The sequence below is a fragment of the Protopterus annectens genome, chromosome 1.part0 (assembly GCF_019279795.1).
Source record: "Protopterus annectens isolate FY-2018-M chromosome 1.part0, PAN1.0, whole genome shotgun sequence".
Lineage (NCBI taxonomy): Eukaryota > Metazoa > Chordata > Ceratodontiformes > Protopteridae > Protopterus > Protopterus annectens.
The window spans coordinates 1,296,516,392-1,296,543,984 of NC_056725.1; the positions used below are offsets into that span (position 1 = coordinate 1,296,516,392).

General features: G+C 39.9%; 1 protein-coding gene across 2 annotated transcripts in view; it reads right to left on the reverse strand.

Moving 5' to 3' along the window:
• Positions 1-27,593, reverse strand: part of LOC122797711 (cytochrome P450 2D15-like) — a 955,177-nt gene that overhangs the window by 221,912 nt on the left and 705,672 nt on the right. For both annotated transcript variants that reach the window (XM_044066247.1, XM_044066252.1), the window contains one exon: positions 19,500-19,641. In XM_044066247.1, coding sequence (XP_043922182.1) covers positions 19,500-19,641 — 142 coding nt within the window. The remainder of the gene's footprint in view (positions 1-19,499; positions 19,642-27,593) is intronic.

Below are 27,593 nucleotides of genomic sequence, written 5' to 3' on the forward strand. Positions count from 1 at the left end.
CCAGTTTGTCCCAAAGATTCTTCATCAGATGGTCTTTTGATTTCCTGCACATGTGCCTGAATAATTGTAATCTGTTCTCTTTGACCTTCTCTGCAATTGCAGCTATCTGGGCTTCTGCTCTGATGTCCATATTCCTTTGTCTGCCCCCTAGTGTGCATCCTTCCATCCATCTCAAGATCTTCATCTCCATCACCTCTAGCTTCCTCAACTGCTCTGCCTTCATTGACCATGTTCCTGTACTATACAGTACTACTGGTCTCACCATCGTTTTGTACACCTTACTTTTCACATGTTTTGGTATTCTTCTGTCACACACTATACCTAACACTCTGTGCCAGTTGCCTGCAGCCTCTATGATTCTAACTTTGACTTTTTCATTCAGACCACCCTTCTCCTCAGCTACCCATCCTAGATACTTGAAGCTGTTAACCTGTTCCACTACTTTCCACTCTATATTGATGTTTAGCTTTTTCTGCTTCCCCCATTTGTTGCCATTACAACTGTTTTATCTGCAGTCAGTTTCATCCCATGTGCCTTCAGTTTTGCATTCCATTCCCTAAAGTTCTTGCCCAGAGTCCTCTTGTAATGTCAAGTCACCTGCAAACAGTAGCTTTCTGTATCTATCCACTCCGACCTGTTTGCTAATGTATTCTATAACCAATATAAATAGCAGTGGGGCTCAGTGCTGAAACCTAATATGTACCCACTCCCACTTGGAACCTTTCTGTAAGACCAAACATTGTGTTCATACTTGTGTCCTTGTGCACAGCCTGCACTAACTGTATCAATGTTTCTGGGACATTGAACCATTGAAGGACAGCCCAACTCACCTTTCTGGGACCTTGACATATTCTTTCTTCAAGTCCAGAATGCCCGGTTGGACCCTTTCTTCGTCTGTAGTTTTTTCTCAGTTATCTGTCTCACTGCAAACACTGGGTTGGCTATGCTGCATCCCGATCTGGATCTGAACTGCTCAGCTCCTGTCTTACTTTCTACAACTCCACGTATTCATTTATTAATCACCCTGTCTAGAACTTTCATGCTCTGTGACAAAAGTTTGATACCTCTATACTACCCACAGTTGTGAATGTCACCTTTGTTCTTGTACACTGACACTAGAATGCTTATATTCCAGTCTTCTGGGATATGCCTTTCTTTCCATATCGCTATGAGTGCCATTTGGAGTCATTTCTCTCCAGACTCAACCAACACCTTGATAATATCTGCTGTGACCTCACCTGAGCCTCCTGCTACCCCAACTTTATTTTCCTTAGTGCTGTTCTTACTTTTAGGGTGGGCCTCTCTTCTTTCATCAAAAGGTGCATCTGGGTAGTACAGTTTCTGTAGGGTTTTCTTCATTCAGAAGCTGCTGGAACTCCTTTCATCTGCTTCTGATGTATTGTGGGCTGTTAAGCAGATTGCTGCCGACATCCCTTACGAAATGTGTCTAATGCCTATCTTCTTTATCTTTCTGTCTTTGCCTTGCAACCATATAGAGTTTATTTGTGGCATCTTCTGAGTCACCTTCTAGAGCTGGTAGAGTGGCTCAGGTGTCTTATTCTTTGATACTCTTAACTGGTCTCTTAGCTTCTTTGTTAGCCAACCATTATTCATTCTTAGTCTGGTCCATCTTTTCTATCTCACACTATTTCCTGCACAAGTTCTTTCTTTTGATGATTTCTTGGATTTCTACATTCCATTACCAGCTTTCCTTATGTATCTTATTTCTATTCCTAGCTCAACAAAATTTCTGTTCTATAGTCCTCACACATGCTGCTTCAGGTGCTACAATTCTAAACTCCACCCATTTCCTCTACCTCTTCTTCCTGAGATTAAAGACGCCTGGCTATTTGTTTCAACATTTGTACTTTCTCTGCAGTCAGTGTTCAGGTCTTCAGCCTAGTCTCTGCTGACCTTACAACCTTCTCTGACGACTGCTTGCAGCTGATTTTGGCAACCAGTGGTTTAAGCTGTCGGCCAACTGTTCACTGAAGATGAAAGCTGAAACTTTGTAATTGCTGATTTACCACAATCCCTTTTCCTTACTAGGAGGAAGTCTACCTGAGTTGCATGTTGGCCATTCTGGTATGTTATATTAGGACTGTCTCTTGCTGAACCATGTGGCCACCATCAAGCCATATGCCAGACAGAAGACTAGAATGTCCTTTCCTTTTTTATTGCTGTTGCCCCAGTTACCCAGGCAGCCCACATGCCCTGTTCTGTCTATCCCGATGTGTACATTCCAGACCGTATTATAAACTCCAGCTCATGCTTTACTACTTTATCCACCAAGTCTTGCATCTGTTGCCTGAATGCACTCTTTTCCTCACTATCACAACCCTGCTGTGGGGTATAAGCCGAGATTATGAATAATATCCCATCATTACACTGGAGTAAAGGCCAATAAATCTGATTACATCCCTCAATGCCTTCTGAAGGCTCTACAACACCACAATTACCACACCATGTCTAGCCTATTCTCCACCCGAATAACAGACTCTTTATCCCAAGCCAAGTGGCTTTGCTGCACTGCCCTTCCATTTTGTGTCCTACATACAGAGGATGTCCACCCTCCTCCTTACCATCATGGCATCCACTTCCAAACTATATCCTGTCAGTAAATCTATTCTGAGTGTAGCAATACTTAGTTCATTTGGCAGGTTCATTGGTGCTACATTTAGCTTTCACTCAACAGAGCTATCCAAGGTAACCTAAGCTGAGTAGGTGGACACCGGCTGGCCAGTAGCTTATCAACCCAAGGCTGCTTGTTTTATGGCAGGCACACACTGGCTAACAGAGTCACACAGACCCCTCCCACCATTAGCACAGGTCCCCGGTGTAGGTCAGAGTAGGCCAGATCCTCAACCAACTTATCACTGTCAAATTCCCATGCTCATTTTTGGCAACATTTGTCAACATAACGTAATCCCTTAAAGCGATGAGGGAAGATCCCCACAGATTAAAAAGTTGTAAGCATAGTAGGATGCTAGAGATGCTCATAATTATCACCCAAAAGGTGTACGATTTAGCTTTTAAGACAGAAAGAGTAGTTGTGTAAAATCGTACCATAAACATAGATTTCCTTCTGTTCTATATGCTGCAGTATTCATTATGAGGGAGTCCTCCTCTGGCTGACTCATACATCTGGCCAGTATAAAAGAGTCTAAATGCTACTGTAAGGTATGTGCAATGCCACACATCAGTTAGTGTACGTCAGCCATAAAGAGACATTGAGTATAAAGTGGACGTTAGCACGTACCTCCCTCAGAAGTGAATGCCGCAAAGCACCAGCCTATAAAGTGACAAAACATGTAACCAGGGATCAGGCAAGCATTGGGGGAAGGCAGGGGGAAAGCAATACTGCAGCATATATAAAAGAAGGACATATATGGTTATGGTAAGATTTTGCACAAACTCTTCTATGCCCTTCTATTCATACGCTGCAGTATTCATAACATGAGGCAGAATGCCAAAGCTGATGCAGCGGAGGGTCTGGGAGGAGGAGCAGAAACATTTTCCACAAAGCCACGGAGAATAGCTCTTGCAAACCCCACCCTGGACCAGGAAATGATATGCAGTTTATAGTGCTTGGTGAAGGTATGAACAGAAGACCAGGTAGCTGCCTCCAAGATAGAAGCTGTGTCCAATCACTTACAGTAGGCCCCAATGGAGGACGCTGCACTTGTGGAATGTGCCCTTACAGCTGAAGAAAGATCCTTTCCACTGGCTGAGTAACAGAAAGAGATGGTTTCAGAAATCCAGGAAGAAATAGTTTGCTTGGAAACAGGCTGGCTCAGGGCCCTTGGGTAATACGAAACAAACAATATCTTGGACTTATGCATATGCTTAGTTTTGTTCAAGTAGTATTTGAGTTGCCTATGTACATCAAAAGTATGAAGAATACTCTCACTACAGGATTGCGGGGAGCAAAAAAAGGTAGGGAGATTGATAGCCTGATTCAGGGATAACTCATTAATCAGGATGGGTTAGTCCAAAGAGAAACCCTGTCCCTATGAAACACTGTGAAGGGAGAAGAGGTGATAAGGGCCTGCACCTCAGAGACTCTTCTGGCAGAGGTAATAGCCACTAGAAGAAATGTTTTACATGTACAATGTTGCAGGGAAGATGACACTGCTGGTTCAGAGGGGGCTAGGGTAAGTTTCTTCAGGACAAAATTGAGATCCCAAGGAGGAGGTAATGGTTTCCTGGTGGTCTAATGTGAAGGACACCTTTTAGGAACAACTTGACTTCCAGCCTGGAAGCTAAAGGAGGGGACATGGGAAGACATGCAGAGATGGCAGAAAGTTGTGCCTTGACTGCAAAATAAAAGGCAAGCCAATCTTAATTAATTCATACAGGTAAGACAAAACCACTGGGACCTCTACTGACAGTGGTTGTAAGCACTTTTTTGAGACACCATATGGAAAACCTCTTCCATTTGGAGACCTAGGATTTCCTAGTAGTGGGGTTTCTGGCCTCTTGCAGAACTTGTAGCACACCCTCAGAATAAAGGTGTCTGAAGGGGATTAAAGCCCCATCACCCACAGTGTCAAGTTTAAGGTCAACATCTGTGGATGCACTAGAGTTCCCTTGTCCTGTGTAAGTAGGTCCATCCTGTGGGGTAACTTGTGGTGACTGCTCTTGGCTAGAAGTAGGAGAAGGGGGAACCAATGCTGTCTTGGCCAAAAGGTGGTCACAGGCAAGAGTTTTCACTGTTCCCGCTGAATTTTCACCAGGACATTCTGGAAAGTGGGAAGGGGGGATGAGTACAGAAACATCCCCATCCATGGAAAAGATAGTGTGTTCAACCTTCCATGCCCCAGGATGTGGTATCCTGGCACAATATTTAGGAAGCTATCTGTTCATGGGAGAGGCAAAAAGATCAATCTGAGGAATACTCCAACAATGGACAAGATCCAGAAACACATCCCTGTTTAACATCCACTCATGTGATTCAGTCATGGACCTGCTTAAAGTGTCTGTCATCACATTCTGAGCTGAGGGAATGTAAATAGCCTGAAGATAAACTGATTCTATTGAGCTAACTCTCAGATGTACAATGCCAGTCTGCAGAGGATACAGGACTTGTGCCCCCCCCCCCCATCCCCATGCTTTTTGATGTACCAGAGGACTGTGGTACTGTCTGTGAACCACCTTAGAACCCCCTGGTGAAATCCTGAACTTGAACATTTTGAAGGCAAAGATCAAAGCTTTCATTTCTTTTATGTTGATGTGCTCCTTTGCCTGAGGTGGGGACCACAGGTCCCTGACCATCCAGTGTTCCAGAGTTGCACCCTAGCCTGTATTTGATCCATTCGTGTACAGATCCTGGGTGGGTGGAAGAAGTTGAAGGAGTAGGCCTTGATTTCTGGAGACCTGGAGAATTCCCCACTCAAACCCCTTCTTCAGACAGTGTAGGAGGGGAACAACAAATTCCAGAGGGTGAGAGTGTTGCTTCCAAACTGTTCTCTGGAACCACCGACATTTCCTCATATGCAGTTTGGCAAAAGGAAGCATTGGAATAGTTGAGGCCATGAATCCCAGGAGGCGCAAGAACTCCATGGCATTCAGAGATTGTAGAGGTAGTAGGTCCTGGAAATAGGAGGTAAGGGACAGGATCTTTTCTGAGGGTAAACCAGCTATCATTCTGCTTATTAGAATCCTGCACTGCAGGAAGACATGATCTTAGGACGGGATCAGGAAAGACTTGTTACGGTTGATAGTAAATCCTTTCAGAAGGGACATTGTGCAGGAAAGATTGTCCAGAAGGGTTTCTGCAGATGGAGCCTTGAGAAGCAGGTCGTCTAAATAAGGAAATATTTTTATGCCCTGTAAACTGCAGTAGGCTATGACAGGGGCTAAACATTTTGTGAATACCCTCAGTGCTGTAGATAGACCAAAGGGCAAAGCACAGAATTGAAAATGAGAGGAAGCAACAGAAAAGCGAAGAAATCTCCTGAACTGATGGCGAGTTGGGATGTGAAGATAAGCATCTTTTATGTCCAATGACAAGAAGGTAGAATCAACATGTGAAAGGTGGGGATTTTCAGAAAGGTGATTAAATGGGAGATGTCCAGAATGGGCCTCCAAGGGCCACCCTTTCTTGGGACAAGAAACATCCTGGAGTAAAATCCTTTTCCCCTTTGAGAGGGTGGTACTTCCTGAATAGTGCCTTAAGAAAGAAGAGAGGAGAGAACTAGTGAGAAGAATTCCAGCTGGTCTTGTGGAGGCTGTGGGATCCTCTGAAGGAAGGAGGGCTTCCTCATACCATGAAATAGCCTTGACTGATGAAACCCTTTACAATCTTAAATATGGTACTTTGACCCCTACTGGTATAAATGTAGAATATAACTGGAAAATCTTAATTTGATTAATATTATTTTAATTGTTTAATGAAGGTAATTAACTAATTTTATTATTGTATACAAGGTGTGTTTGTGTGATCTGTTTTTTGACTCCTGTGAAGGAAGTACTGCTGAGGCACTAGAGGTTTTAATAAGCTCTGTTTTTTTTTTTTGGATTCTGGATGTTGGTCGTATATATAGATTTTTTACATTTGTTTGGTTGTTTGCCATGTTCTGGGTGTTATGTCCAGTGATCCATCCAATAATTTGTCTAGGATTCTCAGGCAAGATATGAAAGATTCCTCACAAAGAACCATCAAACAACATGCTATCTTGATTAATGAATGAGTAGACCATGGTTCAGAATATGGAGTAACTATTTCTATGAATAATGACCCAATTAAACCATGGGAAAGGTTTTGTCAAGAGGAAAATGTAAGGAGAACTAATAATCCTTTTTTGTATATTGGCTGACAAACAAATGGACTCTTGACTGCTGAAACACAAGAATTGTATGATAAACTGGAAACACTGGTGATTAAGGAGATGTCGATACATTTTAACATGTTAGGTCTGCAGTATTATCTTGAACTGGACATCACTCCGAGGGGTTTTACGGGTGTTTAAAAGTCCATCTGCACCCATTGACCCCAACAATGAAGACGATAAGCGGTTCCAACTTAGATGGACTGCTGCAGCACACCATTGCTCTGTTAAGTGCATTAACATCTTATTAGAAAGGGATAGGCTGAAGAATACAACACTTCTCTTCTATGCTCAATTTTACAGTAGAATAACTTTTTAGGAAATTCAAGAAAGACAAGAATACGATAAATATAATTTATCTAAACAGGAATGGAAAGCTTTAGTAGATTTAAATAAAAAGCAGGAGCTTATATTTAAGCCAGCTGATAAAGGAAATAAAATTGTGGTTCTACATTTTAAACAGTATTTAAAAATGTGTTATAACCATTTACAAGATGAGAAAACATATAAAAAGATTCAAACAGAAGACTATACAAAAGCCCTAGTATAATATCAAAGTCTGTTAAATAAGGGTTTTCATTTGGGTTATTTTTCACAGGAAGACTTAGATAAAAAGTTCAATGTGGAAGCATGTGAAATGACACTTTTTAGTGCCTACCGAAAATACAAAAGAATGTCTTTTACCCCCCCTGGATGACCTATAGTATCTGCATGCAATTACTTTCTTAATAAAATTGGTATTTTTTAACATAATTTTCTTTTACCTATAGTTAAAGAACAGCCCTCCTATATACAAGACACTTTTGACTTTTTAAGTAAAGTGAAAAACCTGGATTGGACAGAAGACATGTACTGGTTAACAACTGACATATGAAGCCTTTATACTAGTATACAACATCAATTTGAAATTGAGGCATTAGTATATTTTGTAGGTAATAATCCATTAACATATTATATAACTGAGTTAGTGGATTTTTGTTTGGAAAATAATTTTTTTGAATTTAATGGTGAATTTTTTAGTCAGTTGCAAGGGACAGCCATAGAGACACCTATTGCCCCCATGTATGCTAATATTATGATGGTTTTGTTTGAAGCTGATTATTTATATGGTCATTTTTTATGAAACAGCATGTAGTTGCATACTATAGATACACAGATGATTTCATTTTTGTCTGTAAGGGGGGGTCAGGAGAAAACTGACATTTTTGTTGCAGATTTACATAAGAATAGGTTCGGTTTAGAATCCGATGGTCTTCAATATGGTAATAAACTGACATTTTTGGATTTATGTCTAGAGGGGCGTATGAATGGCAGAATTCATACAAGAATTAATAGAAAGCTAGGGGGTGATATTCAGTTTTTGGATGCTAATAGCTGCCACATTTGCTTAACGCATTACCGTATGGAGAAATGTTACATATTAAAAGATTGTGTAATAATAGTATTGAATGGGAATGGGAAATGAATAGGACAGCTAAAATGTTTATTGACAGAGGCTATAATAAGAAATGGATTATTGATTCTTTAGAACATGTTAAGAATTTGGATACCAAACCTATAGTCTATAGATGTTATAATGGTAATGAAGGGACTATGAGTAGGCCCAATGAGAAACAACAAAAAATGTATGTCGTTGTCACATACGATTTGTTAACTGAACAGACTGTAGAAATTATTAAATATTATTGGGGCTGTTAAAATATAAGGAATTTTATGGCAAATTGTGTAGAAACTCTTTATTTTCTTTTCATAGAGGGAGAAGTATTAAGGATATGATAGTACACAGTAAATTTATGGTTCCTAAATGTGATATATACATAAGAACCCTACCTTTCTGGGAATATATATAGGAGCCCTACCTTTCTGGGAACTTTTCCATGTGGTAAATGTATTAGTTGTAAGGTCATAGTTAGAACTTTTGATAAACTAAACAGTGTCTATTTTAGAACAAATGGAATGTTTGGTTGCTATACAATTTCTGTTGTCTACGTTTTGAAGTGTCCTTGCAATGTGTTTTACATTGGAGAGAGCAAGAGGGCTTTTAAATCTATGTTGCAAGAGCATGTACGAGATATTAAGAATGGGTGACCTGAAAGCCCTCTTGCTATGCATTTTAAGTTATGTCACAATGGTGATCCAGAGGGACTTCAGGGTATGTTTTAGAACAGGTTGTTTCATGGGGGGGGGGGGGGGGGTTATATGGACATTAAGAAAAAACATTTGTATAAGGAAACCCTTTACATACTTAAATATGGTACCCTGACACCTACTGGCATAAATGTAGCATGTAATTGGAAAGTCTTAATTTGATTAATATCTATTAATTGCTTAACGAAGGTAATTAACTAATTTTATGATTGCATATAAGGCGTGTGTGTCTGATCTGTTTTTTGACTCCTGTGAAGGCAGTGTTGCTGAGGTGCTAGAGGTTTTAATAAACTCTGTTTTTCTTGGATTCTGGACATTTGGTCATGTATATAAGCATCTTTTATGTCCAACAACACTGTGAAGTCCTGAAGAAGATTAGGTAGAGTCGACATGCGAAAGATGGGGACTTCCAGAAAGATGTTTAAATGCGAGAGGTCCAGAATGGGCTTCCAAGTGCCATCCTTTCATGGGACCAGAAACATACTGGAATAAAATTCTTTTCCACTTTGAGAGGGTGGTACATCCTGGATAGTGCCCTAAGAAAGATGAGAGGAGAAGACTAGTGGGAAGAATTCCAATTGGACTTGTGGAGGCTGTGGGATGCCCCTGAAGGAAAGAGGGCTCTCCCATACCATAAAATAGCCTTGACTGATGATAGAAACGACACAAGAGTCCTGGGTTTTCTGTTTTCAAGGCGGGAGGGGAAGAAAGAGGTAAAGAGAAAGGGGGGTAGATGGATCTGGGGGCTGGCAGTCACAGACTACCAGGTTTGCCCTGTAAAGGCTGTTTCTGAAAAAGGTGTGGAAGAAGTAGACTTTGACGGAACCTGTCTCCTAGAATCCCTCTTACCTTTGCATGGGATAGATTTAGTTGCCTTCCTAACAAAGGTGGTTCTGGCTGGGTAGTCTCTCTGGAAGTGGGGAACAGGAGACAAAAAATTGCCAAAGATTCTAAAGACAACCACAAGGCATTCTATAACTATGTCAAGAATCTAAATGGCAATGCTCAGATCTGCTCTGAGCTAAAACAAAATGGCATTAAATATACTGATCCCAAGGATATTGCCAATATCCTGGCAGATCAATTCAGTGCCAACTTCACCCCCCCTCTGACCCTCTAAATGGCCCATCTCAATACCAGAAGATTGCCAAATTCCAGTAATAACAGCCACACAGGTAAAAAACGCACTCTCCAAAGCTAAGAATACAGCATCCATGGGACCAGATGACATCCCCAGCTGTGTACTACATGAACTACAATATGAACTGGCACCTCACCTAAGTGTCATGTTTAATCATAGCCTCACCTCAGGTTTCGTGCCCACTGAATGGCGCAGAGCTACAGTTATCACACTCCACAAGGGGGGATCCACCTTGGATCCCGGAAACTACCATCCCATCAGTCTGACGAGCCTTATCTGCAAGGCCATGGAACATATTATCATGGAACTTATAAACAAAGACATTGGCAACTTTCAAACACTTGACCCCACCCAATTTGGGTTCGTGAAGGGCCGATCTTGTCTCCTGAACCTGATTGACTTCTTTGAATCAGTCTCCAGAGCCATGGACAAGGGTAAGGTGTTCCACACAGCCTATCTAGACCTTGCCAAGGACTTTGACACCATCTCCTACTCTGGAATCATAGATAAACTTACTAAGCTCGGCATTAACCCCTACATCACCCAATGGGTTGCTAACTGGATTACTGATAGAACCCACACTGTAAAAGTGGCCGACTCCAAATCCAGCTCCAGACAAGTGACAAGTGGAGTACCTCAGGGTTCAGTCCTGGGACTGCTCTTGTTTGGCATCTACTTCTCTGAAGTACAGACCAACACTAAGGGACTCTGGCTAACAAAGTTCGCAGATGACTGCAAACTGGGAGCCATTACTGAATACCCAAATGATGTGGATATTCTACAAAAGGGCCTTACAGAAACAGATGCTTGGTGCCAGAGCCATGGGCTCAAGCTCAATGTCAAGAAATGTATAGTTATCCCCTTTGGGAAAAAACATGTACCCATGAATTACCATATAGGTGGCAGTGCACTAAACACTGAAAGTGTGATAAGAGACTTAGGGACACAGGTGGACAGTGGTCTCACCTTCGATAACCACATCACCACAACAGTCAGGAAATCCTTCTATGTGGCACACCTCATCACTAAGGGCTTTTCATCCAGAAAAAAGGAGGTCATTGTCCCACTGTACTCATCCCTCATTAGACCCATTATACAATACAACGCCCCCGTTTGGTATGTACCTCTCAAGACATCTGCAACAACTGGAAAGGCCACAGAAATACCTCACTAAAAGAATCACAGGCCTAAAGCAGATGCCCTATGCTGACGGCCTTAAAAAACTCCAGCTATACTCTGTCGCATATCGTCTACTCAGAGGTGATCTCTGCTTAACATACAAGGCCATGTCAAACCCAGAGCTGTTGGACATGCTACACTCCCAAGCCCTCAGAGCCACACACTCCAGGGATCTAAACCTTGTCATCACAATAAACAAAACATGCTGGAGGGATAGGTTCCTGACCCAGAGACTCCCCAGACTCTGGAATAGATTGCCCGTGCATGTCAAGCAGAGTGCCTGTTTGGCCCTCTTCAAAAGGTGATGATTGGATGGGAGAAAGGAAATTCACCCCGGGGATCACGTCAGTCGCCCCGCTAGATAGGGGTCCAGGGAAGTAAATAGTGTGGGAAGAAATAGCCAGGGAATTGTTATGGCTAGGCTTGTATAGGCCCTAGGGTTAATAGCATAGTACCAGCCAATGAACATATGAACCTTTTAAATCCTGGAGTTCCTTCCCCTTTTCCTGAAGAATTGTAAAAAGCTCTGTAGCTGGACTGTCAAATAGGGCTTTGTTGTCCAGAGGGGCATGCATAAGCTTAGCTTTGATGTCATCGGGTAATGGCTGTAGTCAAAGCCCTGAGTACCTTCTCAGGACTAACTCCATCGGTGCAGCCCTAGCTGAGGCCTCCACAGCATCATAGCTGCATTTGGTGGAGTGCTGGTAACCTGGGAGGATGAATTAAGAATGGTTAAGAGCTTGGGTTTGGTGGGTGAATCCGGGAGGTCTGATAGGACTGCATATGCTAGAAGACCCAGGGAAGATCTGGCCATGTGTGTCTGATAGTTCATTGCCCTGAAAGCCAAGGATGCAGACATATACACTTTTATCCCCAGTCCCTCCATGACCTTGCTCTCCTTATCAGAGGGGAGCACAGAAGTGGAAGACAAACGCTTAGAAGCTTTATTTGCTGCCACTGAAAAAGTAGCTGGTTCAGCAGAGGATGCCTTAAAAAGGAATTTGGCATCCTCAGGCACCTTGTAAAATCTGTCTGGGCATTTGGGATCTGGGGACTGGGGGACTGGGAATCTGGGCACTTGGAAGCTGCTGTGAAGGCATTCAAGAAAGCTGGTGGGACAGGAGGGATGGCTGAAGGATTAGGGGATTCCATCTGAAGGAGGTCAGAGCACTTCTTCTGGATTTCAGAGACCTGGGAGCAATCCCACTTAAAAAAATCCATCATCTTCAAGATGGTCTCCCCAAAGAAAACATCCTCCCCAGGGGAATCCATACCATTAGATTCCTCCTCTGGGGAGGTATATCCTAGAGGAGAGGCAATTTGAGTAGAGTAAGTCACAGACTTATCCCCTGATGAACCCTTCTCTTCAGAAGAGACGTCCTCTGAAGACCTCTTCAAGGGGGTAGAAGGAGAAAAGGCCGGTGAAGAAATAGAAGGGGGTGAGGTCTAGTGGAGGGCCATGAAGACATTAAAGAGGTCATAGATAAAGGTCTGTCAGTCAGGAATTAGATCAGGAGCCTGACCCTTAGGAACAGGAGAAACATGTTTAGTTTTAAGTTTTTTCTTCTTTGGCACCTCAGAAGCCAGGCAGTGAAAGGTTGATGGGCCTGACATCGGGCAGCATTCTACAACATCCGTGGGAACATCTTCATGCACAACAATCTGAGTGACACCATGCAGACCTTCAGAGATAACCAGCCGTGCTCCCCCCTGGTGCCCTTATCGGACGCCTGCAAATCCTTCTAGGACATGCTTGCAGATTCCTTGATGGCTTCTGAGGTGGTACCCATCGAAGGAGACTCTGCAGATTCTGAAGCGGCCTCCGGGCCTTCATCGACCTCAGGAGGAACACCTGAAATACAGGGAACAGCAGTTAGGTCAGGTTGAGGCTTCTTGGCCTTCTTGAGTTGCGGCTTGTATGAAGGGCCTGATGTCGATTCCATAACTCGAGCTAAGCACTTACGGCATTGATTTTATAAGTATAACCTAAGGAAGGCTAGACAGCTAAGGAAGGTTTTTGGAACAAAGGCCTTACAGATAGAGCAGGAGGTGTGATTGTGATCTGGGCCTAGACGAAACAAGCAAAGCTCATGGGATTCTTTATGTGGAATCTGCCTTCCACACTGACACTTGCCCTTCTTAGCTGACATGTACTCACTACAAAAAAACAAAAAGTAGCCAAAAGGAATAAAGAAAAAAACCCAATTGGGTACTTATCTGAAGCACAAATGTGACTTCTCTGGCAAGCGGTGACTGGAGTTGGTAATCAGACAGGTGGCAGAAAAGTTCTGAGGTAGGTACAGCTGACGTCCACTTTATACCCGATGTCTATTTATGGCCCACATACGCTAACTGATGTGCGGCATCACATGTACCTTACAGCAGCATTTAGACTTTGGTATTCTGGCTGGATGTATGAGTCTGCCGGAGGCGGACTCCCTCATGTTATGAATACTGCAGTATATGAATAGAAGGATGTCAATATATATTCTATAACAACTGACCCATATCAACATAGTTTCATGGGGGAGAAGGCTCTCACTGCCACGTTTAACTGACATTTATTAGTCTTTTACTGCTGCCTTAGACATGCGTCCGGAGGCAACTGTGGTCTACTTACATCATCAAGGGTTTTGATAGCCTCTCACTTGACAGAATTATTCAAAGTCTATTAAGAGGCACAGTAACTCCATGTATTTTAAGGTGGATCCATTACTGACTATCTGATAGACATCAGGGAGTCATTTTTTTAGGTTAAACATCAAGATGCATCCCAGTTAATACTGATGTTTTGCAAGGCTCTGTCCTGGGCCCCATACTGTACACTATTTTGCATTTTGCTATACTTCCAATTACAAGCCTCCAATGGGTAGTGAAATATGAGAATATTACTAAAATAAGATCCAATATTACATCCTGAGAACACGTGAATATTAAGAATAATTACCTAGAAAGTATAAAGAATTGGTTAAAAGGCCTAGGCCTGACATTAAGCACAAAGAAGTACAAGACATTGTACTTTGATCAATAAAGATCAAGTCTGATATTTTAACAATGCTGTCACAGAAAAAGAAAAACACAATAACAAATATTCTCATAACCAAGAAAATTGTCTTTTCTGAAGAGTGCACTGAAAAATAAAGAGTGATGTACTGCATGTGATGGGTCTGAAATTTAAAACTATGGCAACTAGGACTTATACTCTAACTTGGTCATTATAGGCCTTATATTTGACCAATTATTGAAAAATAATGCTCTATTCTGAGCATATTCAAAGAAAAAATAGAAGTTTCTAGCAAATTTACTGAGGAAATACATCAAAAAGATACCTGTATATAGGTGTACGGATTAGTCTGTCCATATAAAAATGTCTGAGGTATAAGGCATTACACAGACCTTTTTTTCAGACTCTCACTAAGGTTGAATTACATGAAAATGACAGATCTCTCAGGGACAGTATCATCATGTTCCTTCTACATGCTCTAATAACAGAAAATGAAAACATGTTTTTGAGCTGAACTATTGCAAGTAACTGGAAGAAGCTTATGTTGCACAAAAAGCAACCTGATTCCTTGAATAAATCTATTCAAAAACAAGGCTGACTTACAGGTATGCACTAATGCCTTCACAATAAAATTTATAGGAGTCTGTGTTTCATGTTAGCCCTTAATGTCTAACATAAGTATTCTCAAAGCTATGAAACTATGAAATTATGGCAGTTAAACTTTACTATAAGATGTTTTGTCTGTTAAATTGGGTCAGTAGGCTTCTCTAACCTTCTGTGAACATTCTATCAAAATGTCTAGGCTAGGCTTGTCTCTACCAAATGTACACAATCATGCTTCTTAAATTTAACAGGTGTGGATTCCCTTAGTTCCTTGGTGCTTTATAATACAATGGTTATCCTTCCTCATTCTGTATTGTTCTTTATATTGCTGCTTTTTATTTCTTGCAGGGAAGCAATTATAAAAAAAACCGTTCCCCCTTCTACTGCTTTATTTTACAACACACTGTCGATTTTTATTTTTTCCACTTATTCCAAATTTTAGTCACTCCATCTCTCTGCAGAGACCTGCTGACTTATTTCTTAGGCCTCTTATTTTACTCCTTAACAGGACTGATGAAATTTTGCCTGCATTTGAGTCTCATATTGAAAGATTTAGAGTGGCTTAAATTTCCTCATCTTACACTTATAGCAAGAAAACATCTGAGCTTATAAAGTCTCTCTCAAGACAGCAAACTGTTTAAATAATTCTTCTTTCTTCTTCTTCTTTTTTTGGCTAAACTGTTTAAATTATCTGATGACAACTCTCAGAGCTCCTGTCCAAAATAGCCAGCTGTCACATTGTTCAGTCTCCACAGCAGAGTTGCAGGATGTCCCACTGACAGTGTCCCAATAGGATAAATGTAAATGTTTCACAGTTTGCTCCTGTTTCACAGCAAGAAATTTCTTCACCTAATGATAGCCTGAACCATGTTCTTGTTTACAGAAAAGACAGTACAAAAATATGGGAATTAATCTTCCTCTAGGACAAAGAGAGGTGGCATGGAAGAAAACTGAGACAGTATTTCTTTCCAGTGGCATTTTTATACATTTTTGAGTTTGAAAAGGATTCTAACATACATTATTCATGAATACTGATAGGAACAACTGAGGGTAGGCTCCTAAATACCTGAATACATGTTTAGATGAGAATATGAAGTGCTCATAGGGTTTGTGTACATTCTAGAAAATGGATACATCTGACATAACTTTGGTGTATCTCTTCATGACAATCACAGAAGCTAGCATAGCACATATGTGGCAGTAACAGCAAGTATCCCAACATGGAAGGATGGAATTATCCCAAAATACGACTCTCCTTAGTGTTATATGAATCTCAAAACTGGGTGATATTGAGGTTTCACCTCCTAATAATAGTACATTTAAGATGCTGCAGACGCAAACATTAGTGAACAGCATGAATTAAATGGCAGGGTTAGTGGGATACTTTACTGTCCCCATTCCTGATCTGCTGTTTTCCTTATATGCTATTAGAAAACTTGAATACATACATATATATATATATATATATATATATATATATATATATATATATATATATATATATATATTGGTTGCATGACAGCTACACTGACATCTGTTTAATCAACACCATTTGGTCAATGCAGGCAAATGGTCAAGTGTGTAAGATCAACAATCCCCAGGTAAAATAATACTGCCTTTTCCTAGGGATTGTGCAACCTTGGAGTTAGTATATATAATAATCAGGGGTGTGGGGTTGTTTGCCCTCTGCAAAAACACTTGTAATTGGTTTATTCCACTCCACAGTAATTACCAGAGCATGCGTACAACATGTCAGTGTTCGTAGTGTCTCTAGGTGTCAATGGAACTGGTCATTTGAACAGCTGCCATATATATATATATATATGTATATATATATATATATATATATATATATATATATATATATATATATGGGTCCGCTTTTTAATTTCAAACGTCGATAATCCCGATGTTCAATATATCAAACATAGTACCTCGAGATTGTGGAATCAAGAAATAAAAAAAAAAAGAAAACATCAAAAAACATGTTTTTGCAGGGGGGCCACCTTAAATATACTAACTCCGAGATCGTTCTGCAGTGAAGAAAACAGTAGTGGAGATCGCTATACAGTGCGGAACAAGAACATTACCATTCTCTTCACTGTAGTGCAATCTCGGAGTTGGTATATTTAAGTTGCAGAGGGTGTAGAGGGTGCAGGGGGGCTTGCCCCCCCCTGCAAAACCATGTTTTTTAATTTTTTTTTTTTTTTAATTTTGAGATTCTACAATCTCGAGGTTCTGAGTTTGATATATTGAACGTTGGGATTGTGGACTTTTGAAATTAAAAAGTGGACCCATATGTATGTGTGTGTGTGTGTGTGTGTGTGTGTGTGTGTGTGTGTGTGTGTGTGTGTGTGTGTGTGTGTGTATGTATGTATATATATATATATATATATATATATATATATATATATATATATATACACATACATACATACATATGTAAGCACTCCATATAATCGAATGTTCGTAATCTTGAATGTTTTTAACACAGGCAGAAGTGATCAAAACTCATTTGACAGCCTCTATCACTGTTAAGTCTGTGCAGATTGTGCACAGTGGAGATTGGAGAAATTGCTCTTTTCCCACAGTAGTGTGATCTCAGAGCTGGTACATATAATTAGTAGAGGTTGTGGGGATGTTTTTTCACTGTTTTGCCTTTCAAACTTTTGGAATTGATCATTAGCCATTGGAGATTTGTGTATTTCAATGTTTACAAGTACATACATATAGTGTGTGTGTGTGTGTGTGTGTGTGTGTGTGTGTGTGTGTGTGTGTGTGTGTGTGTGTGTGTATATACAGGTTTATAGGTTAGTACTAAGCTAACAGCCCTTGCGACCCATTTTAAGCCTAGCCAATTATCCCTTGTGAGACTCTAACCCTGCACCTTGTGTTTGTAAGGCAAACACCTTAAACATAAGACCACCCTCCCAACTATATATATATATATATATATATATATATATATATATATATATTTTTTTTTTTTTTTTTTTTTTTTGTCAGTATTACCTAGACATGTAGCAATTCTTTTCATACCTTAAACATTTGGTGCAATGGAAACGTCACATGATTTTATTTTTAGACGTGTAGTTAATTTACTAGTAAAACACTAACTTTGAACTTCAATTTTAACAACACAAGGTACAGATGCCAAATGCCTTCACAATAACATTTTTGGAATCTTTGTTTCATGTTTAACACAACCCCAACTGCTCTGAGATTTATGCCTAATTTATAGTGTCCACCATTCTACTTTGACACATTCTCAGTATTTTCTGACAGTGCCACATTGTCTTTATCCAGTGACCTTTGCTATTATTTTATAAACATGCTAACAGCTATATTCTACGTGTAGCCTAAAAAGTTTGCTGAAAGTTTTCCACTGAAGTCATTGCTTACTTGATTTTATATTCACGCAGACAATGAACTTTGGATGTAATATAGAGAGATAGGGAAATGTTTATCATCAATTATTTATGTATGTATTTATTACGCCTAGACCCATAGAAATATTTACTATATTGATTCAATGTGCATTTTGAGGAGTGTAAAATGCTAGTTTTACTTTGCCATCTAATTTTAAATTATATCTATTGGGAAAGAAGTGCAGCTATCTATTCTTTTATTTTTTTCCCTGTGAAAACTGTTTTCTTGTATTAGTGGAAGTCATAACACAGACACCATAAAATTTTTTTGTACACATTATTGGCATGTACTCTCTTCACCAAGCCTGTGCCAGTAGTATAGAGGAATAAAGCCCTGTATACAGCCTACGGGACCTGAGTTCAACTAATGGCTTGGGGTCATGATGGTACAGGCAGGGAGGACAGGCATCCTGTGGTGGAGGTATGATGGCTCTTGTCTGGACTGCACCATAGGTCAACTGACAGGGTGCCAATTGAGAGCAGCTCATCAGGCAGCGAGTGGCTCATTTGGAAGGATAAGGGCATAGCTGCCCAAGCTGGTGATGATAGCCCTTGCTGGTGCTTGTGTGGAGGCATGCATACGTGGCTTGAGGGAGTGTAGGTAGCTCATGCAGTGGTTGAGTACTCATATCACCAACAGGTGTCTAAGGTAGACTCATAGATACAAAATATTCTCATTATCAGGGTTCCAACAAAAGCACAAAGCACCCTCATGGCTGTCTGGATGATGGTCCCGTAGAGACTGGATGGTCAGCAAACATGGGGGACATAAACAGTACAATAATATTATCTTGCCATTATAATTTTGTGATGGTATTCCTTTTGCTCATTCTCTTTTTAGGATTACTAATATTCTGTTTCAGAGGTCGGATCTTATTCCACAAATGTTGTACGAAATGTTATCACAATCAGACCCAGATGATAATTGTCTCATCAACATGAAACACAGTACAACATCCATTTTTATCTAGTGAGCAGAGAAGCTGCATTTTTTTCTTTAATTTGATTATATATCTCTATCTGTCATTGCCAAGTCTGGTTAATGTGAAGTTACAAGATACTGCTGATGCAAAGGATCACAAATGAATCAACTGATTTTATTAGTTAAATAAAATTATGCTATGGTCTATTAGATATAAACTATTCATTTTATACTTCAGACTTACATTGTATATCTGGATATAAGATCATGAAAAGTAAAGCCCAACGCAGTGTTGTGGAGGTGGTCTCTGTGCCCGCTATAAATAAATCCAGCGTTGTAAGCATCAAGTTTCTTTCAGTGAAACTTGTATCTGGATCATCTTTAACCTGTAAGCAATCAAATAAACCGTGCAATTAAAATATGAGAACAACTGACATCAGGAATTCACTTCATTACCCTTAACCAATACAATTATTATGAGTATCTTACAAAGGTCAATGAAAAGTCACTAGATTCTACAATTTGGAATGTAAAAGTGGTATCTATTTTTCTTCAGGCCTATGACATTTTTTGTTAATTTAAAGTAATTATTTCTTAAGATTTTTTCCACTCAGTAAGCATTCTCAAAATAATTACTTACCATCTGAGAGCTTTTAACAAGGCAGGTCACTAAACTGAGCAGAGTGGAGGAGGGGCATTGACTACAACTCCGATCTGAGATATATAACAATAAGTATCCTTTTTATTTGGCTTATTTATACTGGTTATTGCTTCTAGCAATTTATATATAGCACTTTTTATTGCCTGCTGCATACCTTTTGCTGTAGTTTATTGCTATTAACTATTCTGCATGGGTAACTGATTTGTTTGCAGTTAGAAGCATTCTGTAGAGTCTCCTTGCTCCTTTATCTGTTTAAAAAATTCATTTTGTGGCTCACTGTTGTCATAAAGATTTCTGTAGTGTTTACTGTCTCAAAGAGTGTAGGCTAACAGCTTTAGTATTGGTCTCCACCCTCACTCTCTGTTGGTGTCTTACTGTTATACTTGGTGGCTTTGCAGTTGCCCGCCTCTATTGAAAATTTGATCTGGGACACTCCTCCTAGTCTAGTGTCATTAGCTCATTCTACCTAATACAGAGAGAACATCTGAGAAGGCCTTCTGTTCCTCCTTTCTCCCTTTCTTTAAAAAAAAAAAAACTGCCTGAATCTCTTTGTGTTCTCTCTGTGCTTCTCAAACTTTTTGGAAATATAGAGTATATTTTAGTGCATTTATTAAAACTGTATTTGCCTTAATATTGCTACAACTCAAGTGCTCTAGGATGCACTGTATCTGAATTGTTTAAGTGTGTTTTAGCTGCTTTTCTGTATAGATAGACTTCTCTGTATATGTAGACTAGCTACATATTTTACTGTATTACTGCCTCTTAAATCATTTTTCAGTTGTGCAATTGCCTTGCTTCATTTAAAAAGTTGTAAATTGCTAATTTTGTAGAGTTTTAATTGCATTTACTGTTTAGGGCTACATACTCAAGTGCATTAGCCTTTTCTGTGTTTATTTACTGTATTATTGCATTGTTTAGCCTATTTTAACCAAAAAAAAAAAAAATACTATCTTGTTTGCTCGTTTCCCACCTTTCCTAGCCAGTATAGTCCAGATCCCAGACTTTACTTGTCTCAGGACTTTATTTTCTGTGTTCAGAGCTATCTAGACCTTGCTGTGGTAGAGGGAAGTCCTACTGCTTACCAGTGGGAGTGGTGAGCATTGTACTTCCTAACACTAGAGAAGTGGTTTCCAGCTCTGAAATTGTAATTTTGTTAGCCTTTTTGGGCTGATTTCTATCCCTTTCAACTTTCTGGCTTAAAAATGCATGTGTTTGGGCATTTTTCGCATCGTGCAGCACGGCGGGGCTATGGTTAAACTATTCCAGCTGCCAGAAAGTCTGCTCTTCAAATTTTCCCTTAGAACTAGCTGGTTTCTCAGTACTAGCACAAAAATTTGAACCCCTGTGACTAGAACCTGCTGGAAAGCACTAGGAAGCCAGAAACTGATACAAGCACATCAACTCTCCTTGTCAATAAGGAGATATTAATCATAGGCACTAAACAACATATAATTGCAAAGTACCTTGCAAAGGTAAGGGAAAACAGCTCTTGTACTTTACAAAAAAAGCACCTAAACAGGCATGTCCAAGGGTCAGCTTCCGGTGATTTCTCCTGTCCACCTGGTGAATCTGGGGATACTGGGGCAATGCGGCAACTGCCTCATGTACACAGACAACCCTCTCCTCCTACCACCCAACACTATAACCTGTGAGAGATGCACTTACATAGCAAAACTGGAAACAAAGCTCTCTCCAGCCAAGATTGTGCTAGACAGTCAAGAGGAGAACGTTAACACCTGCACTATACCTCAAGCAACACATAGCCCTTCAAAACCCACACCATCAACACCCACACATAGCAACACTAAACCCACATATGCGGAGGCCCTTAACATTAACTTGCCCAAGCAGCAAGGACCTCTGAAGCTGAAATACAAACAAACAGCAGTCACAACCAAAGTGACACATAGCTCACAACACCAGTGTGCCACCCAACAACAGCCCCTAAAGCAAGACAATGTATCCAACACTTTAGTCATAGGTGACTCTATAGTCAGGCACACTGATGTCCCACTCAGCAGGCTGAACAAGGAGAATATTACAGTCAGCTGCCTGTCGGGTGCCAGGATTCACCACATAACACATACACTGAAGTCACTCCACAACAAGTACAAATATGACTCTATCATTGTCCATGTTGGAGTGAATGACTTGAGACGTACCTCCCTGGACTACATGAAAAGAGACATGGAAGAGCACTCGGATCATGTGGCGCAGGCAGGTATGACCCTAGCCCTGAGGAGCATCCTGCCTTCACCCAGAATGACACCACAGTATAAGGACAAAATTATTGACTTCAACAATTGGCTAAGCTTCTGGTGTCATTCAAAGGGGATCCAGTATCTGTCTGCCTGGGAAGACATGATCGACAAACCACAATGCTTTGCCAGAGATGGTCTGCACCTGTCACCCCTGGGATTCAGGTTACTGGCTAAAGCTCTTGCCACCCATATAGTGCCTTTTTTAGGCAAGGTTCAAAGGACAAAACCACCACTGTAACAGATACAAGCATGCAAAATCTGAAGGTAATGCTACTCAATGCTAGAAGTCTAAACTTCAAAATGCACTCTCTCGAGGCCCTCCTAAAAATGGAGAACATTGATATCTGTGCAGTAACTGAGACCTGGCTCAAGGCTCCAGAGAGCACCCCTGTAAAAGCCAGGCTACAACTCTTACCACACTTTTCGGCCACCAAACCAAGACAGAAACATTAAAAGGTGGAGGAGTGTCCATATTCACCAAGGATATTCACACCTCCAGACTAGCTGCCCAACACAATGCATCTGAAATTCTCCAGGTGCAACTAACACTAGGTAAGACTGCAATCCAAATTGTAAGTTGCTACAGATCCCCCACCATGCCCCAAGATGCTCACTACACCTTTCTAAACATACTGTAAAATATTAAGATGCAACCAAACACCCTAATACTGGGTGATTTCAACTACCCTGCCATTAACAGGGAAAACTACTCGGGTACCAACACCTTTTCCCAACGGTTCTTGGAATTCATTAATTCCAATGCCCTGGATCAACTAATCCATTGTCCCACTAGGGGCTCCAATATCCTAGACCTGGTCATTACCAACACGGGAGATAGATGCTCCACACCAGTGGTCAACCCCTCATTGGTCAGGTCTGACCATAAGCAAATCACCCTTGACATCCACATCCCACCCCCCCACCCCCAAGTAATGAAACCTCCGTAAAAAACTTCTCCACAGCCAACTTCATGCTACTCAAGTCAGAAGTGACAAACTTCATGACATCCATGCAGACGGGATCTGAAAGTTCAACTGCTGAATCCTACACTAAGGCACTGTACGAGCACATCCACTCAAGCATGAATTGTGCTATCCCAAATAGAACCAAGATGCTCTCCTCCAAAAAAAGGAAGCCAATCTGGTGGTCCCCTGACATAAACAAACTATACAACAGAAGAAAGAAACTGTTTCAGAAAAGGGGAAATCCCAGGATGCAAAAAACTCCCTTACCAGCCTCAGTAAGAAGCTGAGATCCCTCATGACATCCTCAAAAGCTAGTTACAAAAATAAAATTGCCAAACATTCCAAAGACAACCACAAGGCATTCTATAGTAATGTCAAGAATCTAAATGACAATGCTCAGATCTGCTCTAAGCTACAACAGAATAGCATTAAATATACTAATCCCAAGGATATTGCCTATATCCTGGCAAATAGATTTAGTGCCAACTTCACCCCCCCCTCTCACCCCCTAAAGGGACCATCTCAATACCAAAAGACTGCCAAATTCCGGTAATCATGGCCACACAGGTAGAAACTGCACTCTCCAAAGCTAAGAATACAGCATCCATGGGACCAGATGACATCCTGGGCTGTGTACTGCATGAACTACAAAATGAACTGGCACCTCACCTAAGTGTCATGTTTAATCATAGCCTCACCTGAGGCTTCATGCCCACTGAATGGCACACAGCTATAGTTATCCCACTCCACAAGGGGGATCCACTTTGGATCACAGGAACGACTGTCCCATCAGTCTGACGAGCATGATCTGCAAGGACATGGAACTTATAAACAAAGACATTGGCAACCTTCAAACACTGGACCCCACCCAGTTTGGGTTTGTGAAGGGCTGATCTTGTCTCCTGAACCTGACTGACTTCTTCGAATCAGTCTCCAGAGTTGTGGACGAGAGTAAGGCGGTCCACACAGCCTATCTGGACCTCGGCAAGGCCTTCGACACCATCACCCACTCTGGAATCATAGATAAACTTACTAAGCTGGGCATAAATTCCTACTTCACTCAACGGGTTGCCAACTGGCTTACTGACAGAACCCAGACTGTAAAAGTAGCCGACTCCAAATCCAGCTCCAGACAAGTGTAGTACCTCAGGGTTCAGTTTTGGGACCACTCTTATTTGGCATCTACTTATCTGAAGTACAGGCCAACACTAATGGACTCTGGCTAACAAAGTTTGCAGATGACTGCAAACAGGGAGCCATTATTGAATCCCCAAATGATGTGGATATTCTACAAAAGGGCCTTACAGAAACAGATGCTTGGTGCCAGAGCCATGGGCTCAAGCTTAATGCCAAGAAATGTACAGTTATCCCATTTGGGAAAAAACATGTACCCATGAATTACCACATAGGTGGCAGTACACTAAAAGTGTGATGAGAGACTTAGGAACACAGGTGGACAGTGGTCTCACCTTCGATAACCACATCGCCACAACAGTCAAGAAATCCTTCTATGGGGGGCGTGGCCAAGGATGAACACAGGATAGCAGCAGATTTCTTCAGCTCCACCAATTTCATTACATTGACAGGAATTAATTACTTAAAAAATTAATTCTTGAAGTAATTTTCTTTCTAAATATGTTTGTTTTATATAGTTCTTGAACTATATCTAAAAAAGAAAGGGAATCTTAATAATATTCCTGTCAGAAATTACTTTGGAAATTTTCCTGTCAGTTTATCAGTCTGAAATGAGTTCCAGTAAGACAAATTCTCAAGACTCCAGCATCAAGAAAGAACTTCAGTCTCTGATAATTATAGTCCAGCAACTTACTGCTAAGATGGATAAAATGGATACTAAAATAGACACTTTCATAGAAAAACTACAAAACAAATAGACTTGTTACATATGGACCTGCAACAACAGAAGATCCAGATAACAGGCATAGAAGAAGCTGTGAATGACATGGAAAATAAAATACAAGAAGAGGAAATCAACATTGAGTTTCTGCTGAAACAAAATACACATTTACAAACAAAGCTGGATGACCTGGAAAATAGATCTAGGCAATAACATTAGGATTTTTGGACTGCCAGAAAATATTGAAGGTAACAATATTACTTCTTTTTTAACAACATGGCTCCCTAAAACTTTAGATTTACCAGAAGCATTCTCTTTTGGTATCGAAGAGCACATAGATCTATAGCTAATACCAACTCTAACAAAAACTATCCTAGATCAGTTATAGTTAGATTTCTATCATCTTTTGATAAAGACATGGTTCTTAAATCTGCTTGGGCTAAAGCTCCTGTTAAGTTTAATGAGACAACTGTGCATTTTGACAATGACTATTCTTCCATGGTAATTGCTAAAAGAAAAGTTTTTCTGCCACTAATAAGGGAGCTTAAAAGCACAGTTTAAAACATACCTTCTGTTTCCTGCCAAGCTTAAAATCTTCCTTCCTGATGGTCCTAAGGTCTTCGATGATTTAGACTCTGCTTTACTGTTTGTCAAAGAGAAAAGGATTTTGGATAAAATAGAAGAAATGGAATGGGCTAGTTCTTCATTAAAGAGATTGGCAACTGAATCTTCTTGGAAGACTTCAGAGAAGAAGAAGAGACTAAAAAACAAATGATTTGTTATATGTTTTTTTCTCTCTCATCATTTTAGTTCATTATTAATCTTTTTGAATATAGTTCCTGCATTTCCAGAAAGCCACAAATATTTTGGAAAAGATTTAATCAAAGTTATTCTCTATGTGCAAAGAAATGTTTTGTTTCATAACCAGTCAAAATGCCTGAGGATTTAATGGCAGGCTGTGACTCGATTTGTTTTTCTTTCTGAAAAAAGTAAGGTTAGTAGTTAGTAATTTGATACTTTTTTTATCTTTATCTTTTTTTTCCTTCTTCTTTTATTATTTTCTTTGTTTAAACAATGACATTCTATTTAGATTATGTAGTGGGTAAAGGGTGGGGGAGGGCAGGGAGAGAACAGTAATGAAAATATCATTAATAGAATAATAACATATTTATTTCTTGTAAAAGTTTATAAGTTCTTCAAATGCTATTTCTAATTATACTTCCTTGATTATACTGCTTATGCTTGTTTGTAAATAATCTGTCATGCTTTAACTAATAATAATCAGAACTAAATAAGAGTAAATAATATGTTTTATTTTTAACTCTATTAATATAAACAGTAAGTAACATTCCATTGTATATACTTCTTACAGCTTTCTCTTACATTTTTTATTTCTGCCTCACTCCCTTTTATTTTCTACTCTCTTTTTCTTTTCTTTATTAATATATAGAAATGCTTTTGACTGTGTGGACACAGTGAATAACAGGATTTGTATGAAAATTGAGTTGGGAGAAGAATGCTGAGTTTTATTGCTTGTTGGTAATTTTGAGTTTAATTTCACTTGCATAGAGGCTGTGATGATCTGTGGAATACATTGTGGAGGTTCTGTCATGTTTAGATGCATTTACACTGCTAAATGAATGTTTGTCACTAGTTTTGAATAAGTTTCCCGCCAAAATGTTAAGAGAGACAATCTGGGATATGGGCTGTCTTATGCACAATGTCCTTGAGTTACCTCAGAATCTTCAAATCACAGAATTCTCACAGAGAAACTGAAAGCAGTTAGTATAAACATTGACAAGGTTATCACACTGACACACCACAGATTCAGGAAAAATACTCTGTTCATAAAATATGTCAGTTATAATGAGTTTAAATGATGTAGTTTCTTGTAGTAAGTAAATGTCTTATTTTAGAAGGCATAAAAATTAAACATTTATTTAAATGTTTTTGAAAATCTACTTAACAGCAGCATAATAATCTGTGTTAAAAATTTGTGTTCCAAACATATACTTTACTATAACTCATTTAATTCATCTGATTGACAAACATAAATAATCTTATAACTCTATTCTGGAAGAAATGTCATGTGATATATTTTAAAGCAGTAGGTTAGCATGATTGTAAAATCTGGTTACCAATATGTGTTTGCTGTGCATTGTTTTGTATAAAGCAGACAGATTTATTCTGGGGACAGCAAGTGGGATGGTGCTCTGCAGGGACACAACTCAGTGAGATCAGATATATATATATATATATATATATATATGTGTGTGTGTGTGAGTGTGATGGCTTTTTTTCTGAGAGTCTGCATGGCTATCCAATATGATTTGTAATGATTTCTATGAATACAATGTTTTACTCTATTGACAAAATGAATGTTTGCCACAAGTTTTAATAAGTTTCCCACCAAAATGTTAAGGGAGACAATCTGGGATGTGGGCTGTCTCATGCACAGTGTCCATGAGTTTCCTCAGAAGCTTCACTCACAGAATTTTCACAGAGAAACTGAAAGCAGTTAGTATAAACATTGACAAGGTTATCACACTGACACACCACAGATTCAGGAAAAATACTCTATTCATAAAATGTGTCA